Source organism: Pipistrellus kuhlii, unplaced genomic scaffold (assembly GCF_014108245.1).
Source record: "Pipistrellus kuhlii isolate mPipKuh1 unplaced genomic scaffold, mPipKuh1.p scaffold_m20_p_18, whole genome shotgun sequence".
NCBI classification, from domain to species: Eukaryota; Metazoa; Chordata; class Mammalia; order Chiroptera; family Vespertilionidae; genus Pipistrellus; species Pipistrellus kuhlii.
The window spans coordinates 813,526-835,342 of NW_023425493.1; the positions used below are offsets into that span (position 1 = coordinate 813,526).

A 21,817-nucleotide genomic window follows, 5' to 3' on the forward strand; every position below is an offset into this window, starting at 1 on the left:
GTATTCATAAAATGTGGGAGCACATAGGAGGGCAAGGTAACTTTCTGGAGGAATTGGAGGAGCTTTTCGTGTGAGCTACACCTTGACTTGAGTGGTTCAGGCAGGGTAGGTTTTTCATCAGCCTGGCATGGCCGATGGTAAATGTGGGGGTGCAATGAGAACGTGACCTTGAAGTAACACCTGGTTCTGTTCTGGCTGTGTCACTTAATTGACAGTCGTTCTGAGCATATGGTTCCGCCTCAGTTTCCTTATCTGTAAAATGATAACACCAGCTTCGTCTACTGTTGCAGAGAGCATGAGGAAGGATAAGTTATAAAGCTGTTCCTGGCACACACAGTTCATCAAATGCAGCGTGCTGTTGACTGGAAGATGGGCCATCATTGTATATCCTACCGGGAAAGAAAAGAAACGGCGAATGAAGCTGTGGTGCCCCGTTGGTTGGAAGATGCGTTTTATTCTGTGTTAAAATATGAGGGGGAAAGCCGCAGGGAAGTGAAAAGCATTGCTCAGGTCCCTGAGCACGGCTACTACAGAGGACGGTTCCTTCTCCAGGGTACCCATGTCGTCATATCCTGGGCCCCACGTGGAAACCAGTGCTAGAGGCAAATTCATATAACGGCTCTTCTGCATCCTACGGGTTCCTTTGTCATGTTTCCAGGTTTTCTACGCTCTCGGGTTTTCCCCATGAAGACCACCCACCAGAGTTCACTGTGCTCCCGTTTCTAGGACAAGGCTTTTGTCCTGAGACGTCCTTTTACATCCTCTAGGGCGGGGTTTGCTGTTCCCTGGATCCGCATCTCCCTCCTTTGTCTATACTTTGTTTTTGTAGTACATCCTCAGGTGACTTCCTGTGAAAAGTAAATGACAAATACGCCTGCAGTGTTCTCACATTATTAGTGGGCTTAGTAATAATACTGTTCTTTTAAAAAATGTTCAGTACTAAGCCGAAACCGGTGTGGCTCAGTGCATAGAGCGTTGGCCTGCGGACTGAAAGGTCCCAGGTTCAATTCTGGTCAAGGGTATGTACCATGGTTGCAGGCACATTTCCCAGTAGGGGGTGTGCAAGAGGCAGCTGACCAATGTTTCTCTCTGATGTTTCTAACTCCCTATCCCTCTCTCTTCCTCTCTGTAAAAAAAAAAAAAAAAAATCAATAAAATATATTTAAAAAAAAAAGAAGAAGAAGAAAGAAGGTCTCCACCTGGACCCCCATAAAAAAAATGTTCAGTACTAGGCTAGGAAAGGTAAAAAGTTAAGAGAAATTTAACCCCTCTTATAACAGGTATGGAAAGATAACAGGCTTCAGGGTTTTTTTTTGTTCATTTGTTTTTATATTTTTAACTAGAGGCCCGATGCAGAAAATTAGCGCAAGGGCTGGGCCCTCACAGCCCCGGCTTCATTCAGAAGGTCATCTGGATGGTCATTTATCTGTTCAGCCGTTTGCTTATTACTCATTACTGATTGTAGAGAGGAACAGAGAGGGAGAGATAGAAGCATCCTATATAATAAAAGGGTAGAATGCAAATTGACCCTTAAGGCAGAAAAACTGCTTGACCATTCACTATGAGGTGCACTGACCACCTCTTGATCCCTCCCCCTGGCTAGGAGGCTCCGATTACCTAATGGTGAATAGGGAACTGGGGGTGGTTGGTGGCAAGGAGCAGGGCTGGCTGTGGGAGCTGGGTAAAATGGCCCTGATTGCAGGCCAGGCCTAGGGACCGTACCTGTGCACAGATTTTGTGCACTGAGCTTCTAGTTGAGGGCGGATCATTGGTTGCTGTCTGCAGGCCCAGCACTGGGCATCAAGTGCACAACTCCAGGGCCTGTGCCCAAACCCGGCTCCAACCATGACCTGGTTCATGAGTCAACCACAATCACTATGCTACACCAATTGGGCAGGGCTTCAGGTTTGACTTCTAACCCAATTCATGCAAGCTGTAGTACTTGAGCAAGTGATTTAATTTCTATGGGCCTCATTTGAAAAAAAAATCTTTATATAGCACTTCCAATGAATGGCACAATATACTAGGATTATATCCCAAGAAACTAGGAACACCAATCAGAAAGGATATATGCACCCCTATGTTCATAGCAGCACAATCTACAATAGCTAGGATTTGGAAACAGCCTAGGTGCCTGTCAGCAGATGATTGGATCAAAAACCAATGGTACATCTACACAATGGAATACTATGCTGCCATAAAAAAGAAGAAATTCTCGCCGAAACCGGTTTGGCTCAATGGATAGAGCGTCGGCTTGGGGACTGAAAGGTCCCAGGTTCGATTCCGGTCAAAGGCATGTACCTTGGTTGTGGGCACATCCCCAGTAGGGGGTGTGCAAGAGGCAGCTGATCGATGACTCTCTCTCATCGATGTTTCTAACTCTATCTCTCTCCCTTCCTCTCTGTTCAAAATCAATAAAATATATTTTTTAAAAAAAGAAGAAATTCTCATCATTTGCAGCAACCTGGATGGAATTGGAGAACATCATGCTGAGTGAAATAAGCCAGTCAATGAAAGAAACACCACATGACCTCACTCATTTATGGATAATAACATTATAAACTGATGAACCAAAAGATAGATATAGAGACAGTAAAGCAACAAGCAGACTGTCAAATTACAGCAGGTAGGGTAGGGAGATCTGGGGCAGATAACAGATAAACCGAAGGACTTGTATGCATGCATATAAGCATAACTGATGGACACAAAACTCTGGGGAGGGAGGGTATGAATGGGAGGGGGGGGGGCAATGGTAAGATATGTACACAGATAATTTAATTAAATTTTAAAAAAAACATGAATGGCACAATATGGATTAATCCTAGAAATACAGGGTGGAGCAAAAGTAGGTTTACAGATGTGGGTACAAGAAACAGTTCACTTTTGTATTATTTTCCACAAAACAACTATAAACCTACTTTTGTCTCAACTGTATAATATAGTGTGAAAAGTAATTTCTTAAAAATTATATACAGCATGCATTAAACTTCATAAAATTAATAACTAAAAATTCCTCCAAACACTGTTTAGGATGTTAAAAGAAAAAGCAAGAAAATGATGATTTTGCTGGTGTTGCCTTGAATGGGAAAAGGCTGGGTGAGGTAATGGAGCATCAGAGGTGAATGTAAATGTAAGTTTATGTCCTAGTTTCCCTGTTGGTGGTGATGTCATGGAAGTGGCAGCATGAAGAGAATGTCATGAGCCAAGAATAATGATGAATCTGGTTTTCTGCATCTGAGGTCCAAAATGTTTTCCTGTCGCATTCAGCTTTATACCTGATTGATATAAGAGAAGAAAGGGGGGCAGCAATCTTTTAAACTCCATGCCATCAAGTAAAAAGGGTATTTTAAAAAATGTCACATTTCTTTTGTGGCTTCACTTACCCTCTCGTCGTTTGCCACTTTTTTGTTGTTAATCCTCACCTGAGGATGTTTTTTCCATTGATTTTTTTTGGGGGGAGGGAGGGGGAGAAAGAGAAACATCAATGTGAGAGAGAGACATCAATTGGTTACCTACTGGGGCCAGGGATTGAACCTGAGGCCGTTTCAGTGTGCTTGCTGATGCTCTTAACCACTGAGCAACAACAGCCAGGGCTGATTGCCACTTTTGCCTGGGCATTTCAGCTTCCCGATTTCAGAAGATTGATGATAATGGAAAAATCAGAATATTTTAAGCTAGATGGTAAGTTTGCAAAATAAGCAGTGTTTTTTAAAATATATTTGTTATTGATTTCAGAGAGGAAGGAAGAGGAAGAGAGAAAGAAACATCTTTAATGAGAGAATCATTGATCGGCTACCTCCTGTACATTCCCCCTGGGGATCAAGCCTGCAACAGGGGCATTGCCCTAACCAGAAATCAAACTGACCTTCTGCTTCAGAGGTTGACAATCATTGGGCCACAATGGCTGGGCAGCAGTGTTGTTTTTTAATTGGACTGGAAGCTTTAGATAGGGTGGATTCATTTGGAGCAATATTGCATCAGGAAAACCAGCTGTCCAGCTGACGCAGTTTTCAAGCGAGGAAATTTTTAACTAAACAAGTAGAAAAATCAAGGAAAAAGAGTAAAATCCGAGATAACTGTGAAGACTGAAATAGTAAACCTTAGAACCAAATAAGATGAGGTGAAGAAGACGAATTCTCAGGTTCCACCAAAGGCATTCCTGAGTCTTATGTGGCCGGAAGCTTATACAATTCTTGGGAGTCTCCTTAAGAAAAAGAATATAGACTTAGAGTCAAAGTCAGGTACAAAAGTGAGTCCCTAATTAGGGGCCAGTGCACGTGAGGGTCTCTGATTTCCTGGTAAATCTGTCCGGACTATAACCAGTGTGGCGACAGCCTTGACTGTGGAGAGAAAGCATTTTAAGAGAGAGAAATATAAAAACTTCATTTTAACATTAAGCTTCTGTAATATTAGAATTAGAAGGGCCCTTTGAAAATACTTAAATACCTAAATTCACATTTCCCTTCATGGGTGACTCTAGACCATCTTAATAGAAGCCTACAATTGGAGGTGACAGTTCCTGCACAGATACACACTGCCACACTTACTCAGTGTCCTATGATATATTTTTGGCCAGTAATCCACTTTTACTCACTAAATAGACTCTTACGCTTCATCTTAGTGAAACCGGACAGCCATTGGGTCTGGGCTGCCTATAACTACTTTTGCCAATTAAGCAGAGACAGGGTTGAATCGTGTATGAGTGTTTATTCCGATACTGCCAGTAGCATAGGAGCGCAGCAGGTCATCCATGAAAATCGGTTCTTACCCTTTCTCCCCCATAAAACAGCTGCTTACATTGGGTAGAAGGGCAGAGATCCCGGGGGGGGGGGGGGGGGGGGGTGTAGTAGGAATTGCAGGCACTGGCAGTGGGCAAGGTACAATGGTTGCAGGTTACAGGCAGTGCGGACCCTCTGGGACAGATTGTTTCGGCAACAAGATGGTTAATCTTTCCAAGGGTTGGCAGTTCTCAGAAAGGAGAAGGGACTGCAATGTGCTTTCTTTAATCACAACAATCACAGTTAACAGAGCATGATTAGTACTTCTTACAGCCATAGCCACTCCTCACTATTCTATTTCTGCTCCTGACATTAGTGGTTCACTTTGCTGCTGGAAAGACATTGATTTTATTCACAGAGATAACCAGATATAAGCAATATTGCCAAATGCCCTAGCAAATTTTGGCTCTTTGGCCCTTGAGTGTGGCTCTTGCACAAAATACCACGGCCTGGACGAGTCTATTTTGAAGAAGTGCATTAGAAGAAGTTAAGTTTAAAAAATTTGGTTCTCAAAAGAAATTTCAATCGTCGTACTGTTGGTATTTGGCTCTGTTAACTAGTGAGTTTGCTGACCACTGCCCTAGCCTCATTGCTCTGGCTGCAGGCCTTTAAAGGAGCTCAATCTCAAATTGGCCTCTGCATCTCCCGGACAGTGTTGCACAGTGGTTGAGCATTGACCTATGAATCATGAAGGTCACAAGTCAGGGCACATGTTTGGGTTGTGGGCTCAATCCCCAGTGGGGGTCATGGGGGAGGCATGCGATTGATGATTCTCATCATTGATGTTTCTCTCTCCCTCTCTGAAATCAATTAAAATATATATATATTTTTAAAAACTGACCTCTGCATCTAGCACAGGGCCCATTAGCAGACACTCAAACATACTGTGAAAGGTATGCTTCATGTGCCAAAGCTCTCCACCAAACTACAGGGAATTTCTAGCTTTTCCTCCGCAGGCTCCAATCACGTGACCTTTTCCCAGGCATGGGGAAATGGCTTTTTCCGGGACACAGGCCTCGCATTCACTTCTCTGTGCTTCTCAGTTTTCTGAGGTCTGTTCTCTGTATCCTCTCTGGAACCCATGCAGATAATCCTCCCACAGGTTCTAATGTGCAGACAGGCCATGCAAGCATTGCTCCTACGGAGGCCGGAGGATGGTGTTACCGGAGACAGTAAACTCAGGACAAGCAGACACCAAGGACAAAGAGGTCCCTTCATAATAACAACAGGGTTGGTTCAGCACAAAGATCTGCCAATCTTAAATAAGTCTGTGTCTAATTTAGTGCTTCCAAGTTCATGAAATAAAAACTGACAGACCTAAAAGGAAAACTAGATAAATCCACAATTCTAGTTTGATACAAGTAGACAGAAAATCAGTCAGAATATTAAAGACCTGAAAAACAGTATTAGTGAAATACATTGGAGACCTAAATGAGAAAATGTTATACAAGTCCCACAAGAAACAAGTTAATTTTTTTATTTTAAAAATATTTTTATTTATTTATATATATATTATTGACTTTTTTACAGAAAGGAAGGGAGAGAGAGAGAGTTAGAAATACCGATCAGCTGCTTCCTGCACACCCCCTACTGGGATGTGCTCGCAGCCAAGGTACATGCCCTTGACTGGAATCTAACCTGAGACCTTTAAGTCTGCAGGCTATTGCTCTACCCACTGAGCCCAACCAGTTTTGGCAATATATTTTTATTGATTTCACTGAGGAAAGTGGGGAGAGAGATACTTCAATGATGAGAGTGAATCATTGATTGGCTGCCTCCTGCATGCCCCCTATTGGGGATTGAGTCTGCAACCCGGGCATGTGCCCTTGACCGGACTGGAACCTGGGACCCTTCAGTCCATAGGCCTATGCTCTATCCACTGAGCCAAACCAGCCAGGGCAGGAGTTAATTTCTTTAGAAATGGGATTACTTCAGGGTTAAAATACATTTGCAAGGCAAAAAAAAAGTATTGTGTAAGATAAATGAGAAAGAAAATGTTTTCTATAAAACAATGAGATCAAGAGCGTAACAGCACAACGGACAGAATTCACCAATAGATGGTCCACCAAAAATAGTACCTGCAACCAAAGAAAAGATAGTTGTGCTCAGCCCTACTAAGAGAGAGTCAGTTCAAACAACGTTAATGATGCCCTCCTAGTGGTTGGCAAACTCATTAGTTGACAGAGCCAAATATCAACAGTACAATGATTTCTTTTGAGAGAAAAGTTTTTTAAACTTTTAATGCCACTTCTTCAAAATAGACTCACCCAGACCGTGGTATTTTGTGGAAGAGCCACACTGAAGGGGCCAAAGAGCCGCATGTGGCTCGTGAGCTGCAGTTCGCCGACCACGGCCCTAGCTGGTTAGGCTCAGTGGATAGAATGTCAGCCTGCAGACTGAAAGGTCCCATATTAGATTCCAGTCAGTGCACAGGCTGGGTTATGGGCTCATCCCCAGTTGGGGTCGTGGGAGGCACATGGAGGGTCCCGGGTTTGATTCTGGTCAAGGGCACGTACCTCAGTTGCAGGCTCCTGGCCCTGGTTGGGAGCAGGTGGGAGGCAACCGATCAATGTGTCTGTCTCACATCGGTGTTTCTGTCTCTCCCTCTCCCTTCCACTCTCTCTTTAAAAAAGGGAGGAGGGAATATCCTCTAGTGACGATTAAAATAAATGAATACATAAATAAAAAGAAACTATATAAAAAAAACCTTTTATCAAAATAAGCCAGAGAAATCACATGATCTCACTCATGTGGAGCCTAATGAACAAAATAAACATGGAAGCATGGAAGACATTGATGAATCTCAGAGTGAGAGTGGGGTGGTAGGGAGAGGTTAACCAAACAACTATCTGCATATTAGAGGCCCGGTGCATGAAAATTCAAGCACTGGAGGGGGCCTCCCTCAGCCCGGCCTATCCCCTCTCACATTCTGGGAGCCCTCAAGGGCGGGTGACCCAGCAATCAGGGAAAGGTGACGTCCCATCACGCCTCTTCTGCTGCCACTGCCGGCAGTGCAAGCCTCAGCTGGCCCTGGTTACCTGAAGGAGCAGGGGGCTGAGGGAACTGGAGACTCTGGAGGCAGGCATGCAGAGTGGCGGGGCCTGCCTGGGGGTGGATGGGCCTGGCCTTGCCGCACCCCTGCCACCCAGGTGGGGCTGAGGGGACTGGACACTGCCATCTTTGAGGGTGTGGCAGTCAATTAGCATATTCCCTCCTTATTGGCTGTGAGCACTGCCATCTTTGAAGGTAGGGGAAGTCAATTAGCATATTCCCTCCTTATTGGCTGTGGGCAGTGCCATCTTTGAGGGCAGGGAAGTCAATCAGCATATTCCCTCTTTATTGGCTGTGGGTAGCACCATCTTTGTGACAGTGTGAGGGTCAATTAGCATATTCTCTCTTTATTAGATAGGATATGTATAACCCATGGACACAGACAATAGTGAGGTGAAGTCTTGGGGAGTGGGGTCAGGGTGGAAAAGGTCAATAGAAGGTAGGAAAGGGGGATATCTGTAATACTTTCAAGAATAAAGGTAGCCGAAATCGGTTTGGCTCAGTGGTAAAGCGTCGGTCTGCGGACTGAAAGGTCCAGGGTTCGATTCGGGTCAGGGGCATGTACATTGGTTGCGGGCACATCCCCGGTGGGGAGTGTGCAGGAGGCAGCTGGTCGATGTTTCTCTCTCACCGACGTTTCTAGCTCTCTATCTCTCTCCCTTCCTCTCTAAAAAATCAATAAAATATATATTATAAAAAAAAAGAATAAAGGTAAATTTAAAAACGAAAAGACCGCCGGGACCGGTTTGGCTCAATGGATAGAGCGTCGGCTTGGGGACTGAAGGGTCCCGGGTTCGATTCCGGTCAAGGGCATGTACCTTGGTTGCGGGCATATCCCCAGTAGGGGGTGTGCAAGAGGCAGCTGATCGATGACTCTCTCTCATCGATGTTTCTAACTCTCTATCCCTCTCCCTTTCTCTCTGTATAAAAATCAATAAAATATATTTTTTTAAAAAACGAAAAGACCCCTAGCCTCTGGTGTTGTTCAGTGGTTAGAGCATTGGCCCAAAGAGTCGTAGGCTCAATGCCAGTCAAGGGCATATATCTCAGTTGTAGACTCGAGCCCCAGAGCTGGTGGAGCTTGTGTGGGAGGCAACCAATAGATGTTTCTGTGTCTCCTCCCATCCACTATAAAAATCAATGGGGAAAAAATATTCTCGGGTGAAGATTAACAAAAAGCAAACAAACAAACAAAAAACACCCTGAGAGACACCATTTCTCAACCAACATTTCATCTAGATCCTCAGATTGTCAGAGACCCAAAAGCGACCACATAGCATGGCTGTGAAATATGAGACACCCTCATCTATTACTGACTGCAGTGCAAAAGTGTGCAGCCCATGCAAGGTAATCTAATTGAATTATATATGCAAATCAATTTTCAGGAAGCCGCCTCAAAGGGACAATGTGAGGGAGAAGAAGAAAACAATTCAGTTCTCACCGGAAATATCCATTTCTGGGCATTGTCCCTCTTATTTATTCCGACTGCTGTGTCTTCCATTCAGGCATGGCTAAGCTAGTGTTTTCTCCCCAGGGGCTTCTCCAGCACTCAGGGTGAGTCCTGGAGTCCAACCTCCTTCTTGCTGCTACAGCATCTTTACAGTTGGGTTGGAGGAAGAAGCCTGCAGCCAGGTTTGCCATGTTGTCCCCAAAGGTTCGTTTTTGAAGTACATTTTTTACTTTTTTAAGGACAGTTTTGCTTATTGAGGTGTAATTGACCAAGTTGCTAATACTGCTAACATGTGCATGCTGATGGCTTCATACTTGTGTACATGGTGACTGGTTGCCCCCATCCAGATAGTCAATCTCTCATCCCCCGTGTCTGTATCTTCTCTGTGTCTGTGTGGGGAGAAGCTGTAAGTGGCACTCTCTTAGTGATACGAGATTACCGCATTTTCTTTTTTTTTTTTTTTTTTTTTTTTTTTTTTTGAGATTACCGCATTTTCAATGACAGGCACACGTTTTACATAGATCCTCAGGCCTGGTTCCCTTTATAGCTGAAAGTCTGTGCCCTTTTACTACCCCCCCCCCAACTTTCCTATGCTTGTCTATGTTTGCTTTGCCCCCACGTAGAGAAAGGCCCTCAAGCTCCATCCACTTTGCACAAATGGCAGGATTTTCTTTTTCCTCGGGGCTGCATACTAGTCCATTGTATGCATCACACCACATTCTTTTAGCCGTTCCTCTGTCCTTTTCACATATTGGCTATTGGAATAATGCTGCAAGGACATGGGGATATGGATAGCTCCTTGATATCCTCTTTTCCTTCCACTTCCCTTTGGATGTTTATCCAGAAGTGGGATTGCTGGATCACGTGATAGCTCTATTCTTTATTTTTTGAGGAACCTGCTTTGCATAGTGGCTGCACCCTGGGGGCTGGGGATGTGAGTGGACCCCGGGTGGGAGCCTGTGGACGCGGCCCCTGCAGCCTCGGTGCCCGGACCCCCGTGTGTGCAGGTGGCCACCTCCCTCACAGGAGCTGAGTCCTCCCACCTCCTCTCCTGGCTCCCGGGCTGGCTGGCAACCAACGGGCTGTGCTGGGTGTGAGTAAATTACACTCAGAATTCTACTTAGGTGCATGTGTGCGTGTGCACACGTTTTCCTGGGAATGTGTGGCTTCCGTTCGTGTTTTTAGTTTCTGACTAAGAGTAGTTCTGAAACACTAGGTCCCCTCCCTTGAAGCCTTCGGCCTCTGGCCCCGACACACTGTACTTACATGATAAAGCGGAACTGAACTCCTTTTCTCCCAACGACAGAGCCAAACAACTTCCCCCCGTGCCATTTGAGCCCTGGACAGACTAGCCCGCTCCCCCGATAATCTCGTTTGTCCTCCGATCCCTATTAGCTCCTCAGTGCATCACCCCAGGAATATCGAACCTGCCACCCTTGGCTACCAGTCTGCACCCGCACCACCCGACTGCCACTCTTCTCCTGCGGGGCACCGCCCGCTGCATGTCCTGATTCTCCTCTCCTGGAGGCTGGTCACCCGGGCGGGCGATGAGGCACAGGTGGAGGGGGCTCCTTTCTAAGGCCCACCCCACATTGCACCCAGGGTCAGAGGCTCCTGCCCATCACACCCTGGTCCTCCTGCCTCCCTCAGTCCCTCACTCACACACAGGGCATCCCTGTCACCCAGGCAGTAGGGACAGACACCCGTTACTAGTGGTTAGAGAAGATGCAGGCAGTCCTTGCAGAAAGTGGGATGGTGAGGGTGGGAGTCTGGTGACAGGAAGAGAAGCAAAGGTCAGATACGGGTCTGAGATGAGAGCTGGGAACTAGGTGAGGCTAAAGGCTTAGGACACAGACAGCTGGCACAGCGGGCACGTGCTCTCCCTGGGCGCTGGGAGCTGGCTGGGCAGAACAACTGAACTGCCTTTAGCTCCGCCTCATTTTCGCAGAATCACCTTGGAAAGTTCCAGTGTGAGGAGAAGCGAGAAATACCAGAAACCTCCATAGAACTGCTGTGTGTGTGTGTGTGTGTGTGTCTTTGCCCAAGTCTGGGAGGATTCTTGGGGTGCATGGGACTTGTGAAGGTGGTCCTGGCGTGTCTGCACTTCTGTCACGTGGGGAGAGGGTGCAGGTGCACAAATCAGGATGGCGATAGAATCCAACACAATGAGCCGAAAACGGTTTGGCTCAGTGGTGGAGCGTCAGTCTGCGGACTGAAAGGTCCCAGGTTCGGTTCCGGTCAAGGGCATGTACCTTGGTTGCGGGCACATCCCCAGTAGGGGTGTGCAGGAGGCAGCTGATCGATGATTCTCCCTCATTGATGTTTCTAACTCTCTATTCCTCTCTCCTCCACTCTGTAAAAAAAAAAAAAAAAAAAAAAAAAAAAAGATTCCAACACAATGAGCCACTTGCGTTGGAGTCATGTATTGTAGGTTACGAATTCCTTTGATCTTGTCATTTTAATTCTGTTTCTTTGTCCATTTCCATTCCCCGGTCCTAAAAATTCCTTTCCCCTTCCAGCCTGCTGGTTGAGACCTATTTTTTATTTTTTTATTTTTTTTAAAATATATTTTATTGATTTTACACAGAGAGGAATTGAGAGGGACAGAGAGTTAGAAATGTCAATGAGAGAGAAACACCGACCAGCTGCCTCTTGCACACACCCCACTGGGGATGTGCCCGCAACCAAGGTACGTGCCCTTGACAGGAATCAAACCCGGGATCTTTCAGTCCGTAGGCCGACGCTCTATCCACTGAGCCAAACCGGTCCCGGCGAGACCTATTTTTTAAAAAAATATTTTTATGCCGAAACCGGTTTGGCTCAGTGGATAGAGCGTTGGCCTGCGGACTGAAGGGTCCCGGGTTCGATTCTGGTCAAGAGCATGTACCTTGGTTGAGGGCACATCCCCAGTAGGGGGTGTGCAAGAGGCAGCTGGTCGATGATTCTCTTTCATCGATGTTTCTAACTCTCTATCCCTCTCTCTTCCTCTCTGTAAAAAATCAATAAAATATATATTTTATATATATATATTTATTGATTGATTGATTTATTGATTGATTTCAAAGAGGAAGGGAGAGGGAGAGAGATAGAAACATCAATGGTTAGAGAGAATCATTGATTGGCTGCCTCCTGCACATCCCCCAATGGGGATCGAGCCTGCAACCTGGGCATGTGTCCTTGACCCTTCAGTCCACAGGCTGACGTTCTACCCACTGAGCCAAACCAACTAGGCTGGACGTTATCTTTTAATTGTTACTTTATTGTGCCATTGAGAGTGAGGAATCCTTTACCTTGGATTCCTAATCCCCATGCGGCGGGGCTTCCGTATAAATCAGAGCTGCGGTAGAAATAGAGGGGGAGGGACATGATGTTTATCTAACAGCTACTCCGTGACCACGTGTCTGCACATTTTCATGACCATCCTACACGCCAGGTGTCATGTAGCAGTTGAAATAACCGAGGCATATATAAGTTAATAAACTAGCCAAAGAAAAAAAGAGAAACTTGCCAAAGGTTATAAAGTTTAGTCTCAATGCAAAAACATACACCTTACTTTTCTGCATAGAAGTTACCTTTCTGCATAGAACTTACTAGGTCAGTAGTTCTCAAACTTCCAGGGCTCTGGAGTCACCTGGAGGCCTTGTCATCCCCCCCCCCCCCCCCCACTCGCCCTGTGGAGTTTCCGTTCACTGGTTCTGGGTGGAGCTCAAGGATTGGCCTTCCCCATGTTGTGGTGCCAATGCTGGAGACGCACCGGATGCCTGACCATATCTGAGAGCGATGAAGACCCCAGAGCCAGGTGGGCAGTGCATTGTCACCTGGTCATCCTTGCAGAGCAGCAGCACTTGGCATCTGTCCAAGAAGGCTGAGTGACAAAGGGAACACAGCAGTCACTTTGTGAAGTCTGTGACTGTCTAAATGCGATGCTGTCCATCCGACCAGTACAAGCTAATTTTGAATCAACTGTAACTGAAAGGGAATACATTTTTTTTTAAGGCAGAAAGTAGTTAGAAAGGCAATACAGAGAACTGAAATGCTTCAGAGACATGCTGAGGTGTAAGAACATATTTTCTGCTGGGAAATGTGATGAGAAATTAAAGAATTAGTCACGGTGTGAAGCACCTTGGGGGAGAACTTTCAGGCAACATGTAATGTTCCTTGTCTAGCTGGGAACTCCAGCTAGAGAGAAGTGGGCCGGTGGGGACTGTCATCAGCTGTGTCTCTGCCTTGGCTGCAGCCGCAGCTGCACACTCATGCTGACTTCATCTCTGTGTGAACAAGGCCAGCACTTGATCAGGCTGAAATCCACACCTATAGAATAGATGATCACAGATAGCGACAATTTTCTGTTCGAACTCTGGATTTAATTGAAAACCTTCCCCTCCTGCCTTCCCCGCTTAGTGGGAGGGGGAGGAGGACAGAACACAGAATCACTTAGTTCAGAACCCGCATTGTAATTGCTCCGGTCGGCTCAGACGTGACTTGAACATCTTGAGCCCTGGGATTCAGCGGCCAGGCTCCTGGGAGAGGATGACACAGCACAGGGAATGGCAGGCTGCCTGCCTTGCCTTAGAGAGAAAGATGGGAAAGTCCTTGCAGAGGTCACCAGCGCTGGGATGCGCTTAGTAATTTAAATAGACGTGGGCAGCTTCTGTGTGGGGAAGCCAGCCCCAGGGACAGGAAGGAGCCAACATGCGGCACAGGAAAACACGGAGTGCAGAGGGCAGCTGGAAGTGCAGGTGTAGGAGGCCTTGCCTTTATACAGACAGTTTTGTTCTATGTATTTTAACTCATGCACCAAGGACAGGTATTACATTAAACGGTGCAGAGACGGGTAATGAGTTAGCTTAGTTAAGGAGTTGGTTCACTAGTTCGCAGATAGTTACTTAGAATGCCAGGAAAACAGAAGCAGCGGCATCAGTATGATCTAAGGCAGCGGTCGCCAACCTTTCAGACCCCTCAGACCACCGGTTGGCGACCGCTGATCTAGGGAACATCTTTCCCTCCACGGAGGTGAAGGGGACTGGACTCTACTTCTCACCTCTCCCACGTTTGTTTGTTCCTTCCTTCCTTCCTTCATTCCTGTGACATGTATCTGATGGTCCCTGCTTGCCCCTCATTGTGCTCAGTGGCCCTTGGGACTCTACAAGTGATACTTGGTGTCTCTTCATTCATTCAGGAAATTTTCACTAAGGTCCTACTTTGTGTCAGAAGGTGCTGAGGATGTAGTGATGAAACACAAACAAACAGAAAGCAAGAAATGTATCAGCCTGTTGAAGCCACATAAAACTAACAAAAGCAAAAGGCTGACACAAGCGCTGTGACAAAGTGTGATGGCTAGAGGGAGGGGAGTGTGGAAAGCAAGCACGTACAATGTGAACCAGAGAATCTGGGTGGTACTTACTGTAAAGTCTTCCAGCTCTGTTTGAGAATTTACGAGATAAAATGTTGTGGGGAAAGTGGTAGGAATGATAAGGAAGGTGGGAATTTGGGCAAAGTTCACGGAGGACATGACATTGTTTTATCCAGCTCTTCTTCCTCTCAGCTACTTAATATCCCCTTAGCTGTGGGTCAGTCAAGTTCAAAATCCCCACAGGCCCAATGCTGGACTTCAAACACCTTGAAGATGGTCCGATCTCTAGTGGAGGAAAGACGGGGGAAGAAGCTGACTCACAAATGAGCACAAACGCACTCACTCACACCCACTTGGGAAGGCACCCCCTTTTAGCTAACGTCAAATATGGGAAGAGCATTTACGTTTTCTAATATCTTGATTTTCTTTAGTATTTTTCCCCCCAACATGTTCCTGAATTTAAGGAAATGTACTGTTTTAAAAGAGGATGCTTAAATCCTCTTAGATTGTAGGACCCTATCAGCTCATTGATTGGATCCCAGAATCACAGGGGCAGAGGCTGGAAATTACTTGTATAGGCCAGTGGTCGGCAAACTCATTAGTCAACAGAGCGGCAATAGCCACATGTGGCTCAAGAGCCGCAGTTTGCTGACCACTGGTCTAGGCTGTCCCTGCAGCCCCAGCAGAAGTTCCCTTTCCAGTTTGTGGGGAGAAAAAAGCCACATGCTGACCTGACAGCTCAGGGGAGGCCTGCGTGGTGGTTTTGCAAATGCAGACCTAAAATCACCACAAAGGATGGTCTGCAATTAAACTTTAACTAAAGCAGTGATGGTGGGTAGTTACATCGTAGGCATTGAAAAGGTCAACCTTTACTTTAACGGACCCTATGTGTCTTTTTGCACCTGTGATAACATATCCTTGAAATGTCTGGGTAGCTTGTAACTTCCCTTTTTCCAGACCTCTCCAGGCACAACCCAATGTGCTGGGCATCAGGACAGAGACCTCAAGTTCCTTCATTGTCACTGTTATCATGTTAACTAGAGGGAGGCCCAGCACACAATTTCGTGCAGGGGTTGGGGCCGTCTGGCTCACCCCATGGGGCCCAATTGGGCTGGGCCCGTGAGGGGGAGGGCCCACCAGAGGTTGGGGCCACAGTGCGCATCATAGGCACTGGTTGTTCTGGCCGCTGGGCTTTTATATATATATATATAGATTGTAGACTGTTAACTATCCTAAACCCATCTAAGTATGTGTTTATCATTTTACTTTTTATCCAATCCCAGGGGTTTCCCCCATTTGCTTTCTCCTGCCTTTCTAATCTATAAAACAGATGAAAAAGAATTGCCATTTTCTGGAACATTATCTCATTTCATTGAGGTTCTGCTTCCTGGCTCAAATAAACTCACAAAAATTCCTTACATGTTCGGATGTTTCTATGTTAACAAGTTTCAGCCTTTTTCTCTTCACACACTTAAAATATGGTTCAGAGTGGGCGGTTGCCAACCTTTTGGACCTCATGGACCACCAGTGGTCTGTGGACCACCTGTTGGCGACCGCTGGAGACTGTGCCAGTTACTATTGTCAGAACTTCAAATAGCAACTCATTTACAGCTCACCGCAGTCCTGGGATGTGCCTGCCATCATTGGTTCCATCATCATTGGTCCCATTTAGCAGGTCACTGAGGCTGGAGACGGACTGCTCCGAAATGCAGAAATGGGGCTCTGGGGGTGCAGAAGGCCGCGAATCCAAGGCCGACACTGCCTTTCTCGCCCGGAGGCTGGTCTCTGGAAAACAGTTCATTAAAGCTATTAATCGTCCACAGGGCGTGTACACACTAACCCCGACTCCGCAGGATCCTCGGGTTTCAAACTGATTTGAGAGGGGCTGGGTTAGGAGGGAGCGCGCCCCTCACATCACCCCTTCCCCACGGCGTCCGGAGGGAGGATGGTGTCGGGGTTTCCAGGAGGAGATGCTTCACACCGGGACTGACATTACTTTGGCCAGCGTGAGGGGAGAATTCTAATATTGGGAAAGCGCGTGGTCAGCCTGGGTGAAGGACGTTAACTCTGTTTCATCTCCATCTCTCAGGCTTGTTCCCATTTTGCTCCTCAGCCCGGGGCACTCCCTGCAGGCCCTGCCCGCCCTCTCAGCCTTTCATCCTCACGGAGGCGGCGGCGTCTCTAATTAAAGCCAAGGTCGCGGGGGAAGGGTTAACGCCGGGCGGGACGGCGGCCGCTCGCACCCTCCCCGCGGGCGGCGGCCGAGGGCGGGGCTGGGCGGGGCGGAGGGCGGGGCCGGCCCGGACGCCGCCGCCGCCGGCGAATGGGCGCGCGCCGCCCGCCGGATTGGAGCGCCTCCCGCCGCCCCGGGATGTAAGGGCCGCGTGCGCACAGCGCGCTCCTCCGGGACCGCGGCCTCACCGGACCGGGCGGCAGGCGGCGGCGGCTCCGGGCGAAGGCGGCTCCGGGGCGGCGGGAGCGGGCGCGGCGGGCCGGCAGGAGCGAGGGCGGTGCGGCCGCGCGCACAGGCGGCGGAGGAGGGCGGCGCGAGCCATGGCCGGGGACAGCGAGCAGAGCCTGCAGGACCAGCAGCCCGGCGGCGGCGAGCCCTTCCTCATCGGCGTCAGCGGCGGCACGGCCAGCGGCAAGGTACGTGCCCCGCTCTCCTCCGGGCCGGCGGGCGCCGGGGCAGCGGCCGCGGCCGGGGCAGCTGCAGCCGCCGCGTGGCCCGCGCGCCTGGCCGCTGGCGGCGCTCCAGCGCGGACTCGGGGCGCGGCGGGGCGGGGCGGGGCGGCGGGCGGGGGCCGGGCGGTCGGAGGCTCGGGGTGCCGGCCACCCCGCGGGGTCCTTTCCCGGCGCGGCTCGCTCGTGGCCGGGTCCTGCGGGGGAGGGGCGGCGGCGGCGGATGCTCATTGTTGTGCGGGTTGGCTCGCTGCTGGGGAGAGGGCTCCGAGGAGGGTCCCCCACGCGCCCCCGGGCACCCCTCTCCTGGCCCCGCGGGGACGCGCCCCGCCGCGCAGCCGGGGCCGGAGGCGGAGCGATCGGGACCGCCCGGAGGGACCGGAGGCTGCGAGCGCGGGGCGCGTCCGGGAGGGAGCCCGCGCGGGCCGGGGTGGCGGGCTCTCCGGGTGAAGCCGGAGCCACAGGATGCGGTGGCACCGGTGGGATGAGAGCAGACGGGACTCCCTTTGTGGCTGCGGAGGAAACGTGGCGGCTCCTCGGGGAAGTTCATGGGCGCCGCGCTCCGGTGCCCGCGGCGTGCGCGCCGGGACCCCCGGATCGGGGAGCCCCTCCCGCGGCGCCGGGCCCTCGGAGCCGCTTCCTTTGTGCGCCCCGCGGGAGGGACCGGGGATGCCGGCCCCGGCCCCGGCCTCGGCCCCGGCCGCTCTGCAGGTGGGCGAGGCGGCGTCCTCCCAGATGGTTCTTTCTTTCCGCCCGAACTGCCCGGAAGGCGGCGGCTGCTCCCACGCCGTCCAGCGCCCGTCCAGCCCGGCCGGAGCGGCTCCCCGGGCGCAGCAGCTGGGAGCGCCGGCGCCATGCGGAGCCACCACGCGGCTGTCGTCCCGGAGCCACCGGCCGGGCCCCTCCATTTTGGTTCCACGTTTTCCCTCCGGTCGGGGCGGTGGCGCTCGGGCCTCTGGCCTGGCCGGGGGGCTTCCTGGCCGGGGCAGTGGTCTGGTCCCCAGCGCCGGGGCTGGGCATCTGCGCGCTGGGGGAGGGGAGGTGTCTCTCTGAAGCAGATGCTGCGTTTGCCCCAGGCTGAGAGCATTTAAGGAACATTTCCCCTTCCTTACAGTGTAGTCCTCTTCCCGGTAACTCACAGCCACACAGGGCTCCCACTCCCTCAGGAAGCCTGATCTGTTTCTTAGAACTGTTTTTCCAGAGCCCATTCCTGTTCCTGGGACCCTTTCTCCGGTCCTTCTTGGGCGGGTTCCCGGGGTGCCCAGCCCGGGGCTGGCCCTGCCATTGGGACTGGTTGCTACCCTGAGGCCAGTCCCCCCGGGGAGGGGGCTGCAGCAGGCAGGGGTGCAGCTTTTAGAAGCAAAATGACCTTGGTGATCCTCTGAATAATTCAGTTACTACAGCGGTGGAAACAGGTCCTAGGACTTGAAATGACTCCATTCTCCTGTGTTTCTCGGTGGTCACTGTTTCAGTTGATCTAAGTAGGCAAACTGTCACGTGGGGGGAGCCGATAGCCGTTGGGGGGCGGTGGTTACCCGCTGCCCCTAATTCCAGTCAAGGAAGACAATTGTAGAAACTCTCCGAAAGGGTCTGTTTCATGCCGTTTTCAAAGCCTGTTTACATTTTTTGGCATTGATAAGTACCTTGTCATTGTTTGGTAATTTTTTTTTTTTAAGTCCAAAGTAGCACTGGACTTCTCAGATTCCATATTGTAGCCCCCATGTTGTAGATATACTTTGATTACAGTCCTTACTGCCTTTCCTTCAATGAATTCCAATTTTCTATTTTAAAAAAATCCTCACCCAAAGATCTTTTTTCCATTGATTTTTAGAGAGTGGGGGAGAGAGGGAAAGACAGAGAGAAACATCTGTGTGAGGGAAACACACATCCATGGGCTGGTTGCACAGCCTGCAACCAAGCTCCCGCGCCCCTTTCCGGAATTGAATCTAGGACCCTTCCGTCTGCAGAAGGGTCCACTGAGCCAAACCCGCTAAGGATCAGTTTTTTCTTCATTAACAGTCTTGGCCAACATCAACAAACTGGACCATTTTTAGAAGTTTCCGGCCTGAGCATTGTCGTCCTGGGGGGTCTGCAAGCAAGGTTGGTAGTCCACCCCCTGGATATTTTGTTACAGCTGAGCCTGTTAAAGGAATTTGGGAGAAGAAGAGGGCCTAAGAGCATCATCAGAAATGACAACTTGAGCCCTAACAGGTTTGTCTCAGTGGATAGAGTGTCTGCCTGTGTACTTAAGGGTCCTGGGTTCGAATCCAGTCAACGACACGTACCTGGGTTGCAGGCTCAATCTCCAGTAGGGTGCATGCAGGAGGCAATGGTTCTCATCATTGATGTTTCTATTTCTCCCTCTCCCTTCCTCTCTGAAATCAATAAAAATATTTAAAAAGATAACTTGAGCCCTGGCTGGGTAGATCAGTTGGTTAGAGCATGGTGTCCAAAGGGCGAAGGTTGTGAGTTTGATCCCTGGTTAGGGCACATACACGAATCAAACAATTCTTCTCAAACAAGATGGGGCAGCAGGGGCCAGCAGCACCGGCGCCCTGGCATAAATGAGTGGAACAAAAAAATCAGTGTGTTTTCCCCTCTCACTTCCTTTCTCTAAAATCAATGTTTAAAAATGTGGCTCAGGGATTGAGCATCGACCTGTGAACCAGGAGGTCACAGTATGATTCCCAGTCAGGGCACATCGAGTTGCAGGCTCGATCCCCAGTAGGGGTTGTGCAGGAAGCATCCAGGGATTCTCTCTCATCGCTGTTTCTCTCTCTCCCTTTCTCTCTAAAATAAATAAAAATGTATTTAAAAATATATATTCATTGATTTTTGTACAGAGAGGAAGAGAGAGGTATAGAGAGTTAGAAACATCAATGAGAGAGAATCATCGATCATCTGCCTCTTGTACACCCCCTACTGGGGATGTGCCCACAACCAAGGTACATGCCCTTGACCAGAATTGGACACGGGACCTTTCAGCCAATGTCCTATCCACTGAGCCAAACCGGTTTTGGCCTAAAAATGTATTTTTAAAATGTCACCTTGAGAGGTGGAAGGCAGCTCAGAGCCTTGGGAGCCCAGGACTTAGTTGATCACTTGGAGATGGAAACAATGTGCTCAGGGCGGTGTCTGGTGGCCCAGCCAGGGCGCCCGGTGCTCCTGGCCACACTGCCCCATCTTGTTTGAGAAGAATTGGCTCCGGCTTCTGGAGAGGCTGCAGGCTGGTTTCCGAGGTTGGCTGGACTGGAAGTGGGAATGTGGAAATGCAACTGTTCTCCCTCCTCCCCCCATAAGAAAACCAACTCCCTGGCCTTCTCTCTAGGGCTCTTAATGTGTCTCAGTATTGTGGCTGCCCTGGGCACGGGTGTTTTATCTCAGACTACGTTATTTTGGAGAAGGCAAAAATACTGAGTGCCGCTCCACAGATCACACTTCCTAGTTTGCTTAGTGAATGAAGTAGTAGAACTTTCGAGAAAGCGTTGCCAGGCTGACTTGGCCCATCACTGGGAATCGCATGTTAAAATTGAGGGCTGAGCAAGTCATTCTGATCCATGTGAAAAATCAGACTCTTGTACCTCTCCCTGACAGAGAGGTCTGGAGAGAGAGCAAGAAGTAACATTGGGAGAGAAAAAAATAAATAAAAATTAGTTTAAATCAGATTTCTTTGCCTGTATCTCCTCTTCTGTTTATTTTTAAAAAATATATATATTTTATTGATTTTTCACAGAGAGGAAGGGAGAGGGATAGAGAGTTAGAAGCATCGATGAAAGAGAAACACTGATCAGCTGCTTCCTGCACACCCCCCACTGGGGATGTGCCCACAACCAGGGTACATGCCCTTGACCGGAATCGAACCTGGGACCTTTCAGTCTGCAGGCTGATGCTCTATCCACTGGTTTCGGCTCTCCTGTTCATTTTTAAAAATATATATTTTTATTGATTTCAGAGAGGGAGAGGGCGATAGAAACATTAGTGACTAGAGAGAATTACTGATTGGCTGCCTCCTGCATGCCCCCTACCGGGGATCAAGTCTGCAACCTGGGCAAGTGCCCTTTACCGTAATCGAACCCGGGACCCTTCAGTCCACAGGCCGAGCTTTATCCATGGAGCAAACCTGCTAAGGCCTTCCTGTTCATCATCTTTGCTGCCGTTGCCCTGGTGACTTTACGGTCTGGCCAGCATGGTCCACCGAGGGTCTTCCTGGGCTCAGGTCTGGCTGTCACCAGGCTTCCTGGAAACCTTTATGGCTCCCCTTGGCCTGGACTCCAGAGCAAACCAGGACAGCATATGTCCCCTGGCCCCACTGTGGCCCCAGACTTTGTTTTCCCACCCTCCGCCTCCCCTCGCCCAGCAGCACACAGGCACGGGGAGTGCCCCGGCTCTGGCTCATAGACCCCTCTGGAAGGGCTCCGGCACCTGCCAGCCTCATGCTGCGAACACTTCCTCTGGGGAACTTTGTCATCTCCTTCACAGAACCATCTTTTGTGTAATGCCTCC

At 49.2% G+C, this 21,817-nt stretch overlaps 1 protein-coding gene across 3 annotated transcripts in view; it reads left to right on the forward strand.

Annotated features, from left to right (window-relative positions):
* Nucleotides 1-17,014: 17,014 nt before the first annotated feature.
* The window catches only part of UCK2 (uridine-cytidine kinase 2), a 49,919-nt gene continuing 45,116 nt past the window's right edge, over nucleotides 17,015-21,817 (forward strand). Inside the window, exon 1 of one of the 3 annotated variants that reach the window (XM_036442379.2) lies at nucleotides 17,015-17,281. In XM_036442379.2, coding sequence (XP_036298272.1) covers nucleotides 17,186-17,281 — 96 coding nt within the window. In that variant the 5' untranslated portion in view covers nucleotides 17,015-17,185. The remainder of the gene's footprint in view (nucleotides 17,282-21,817) is intronic. The other 2 variants (XM_045582934.1, XM_036442378.2) reach the window with 2 other exon arrangements.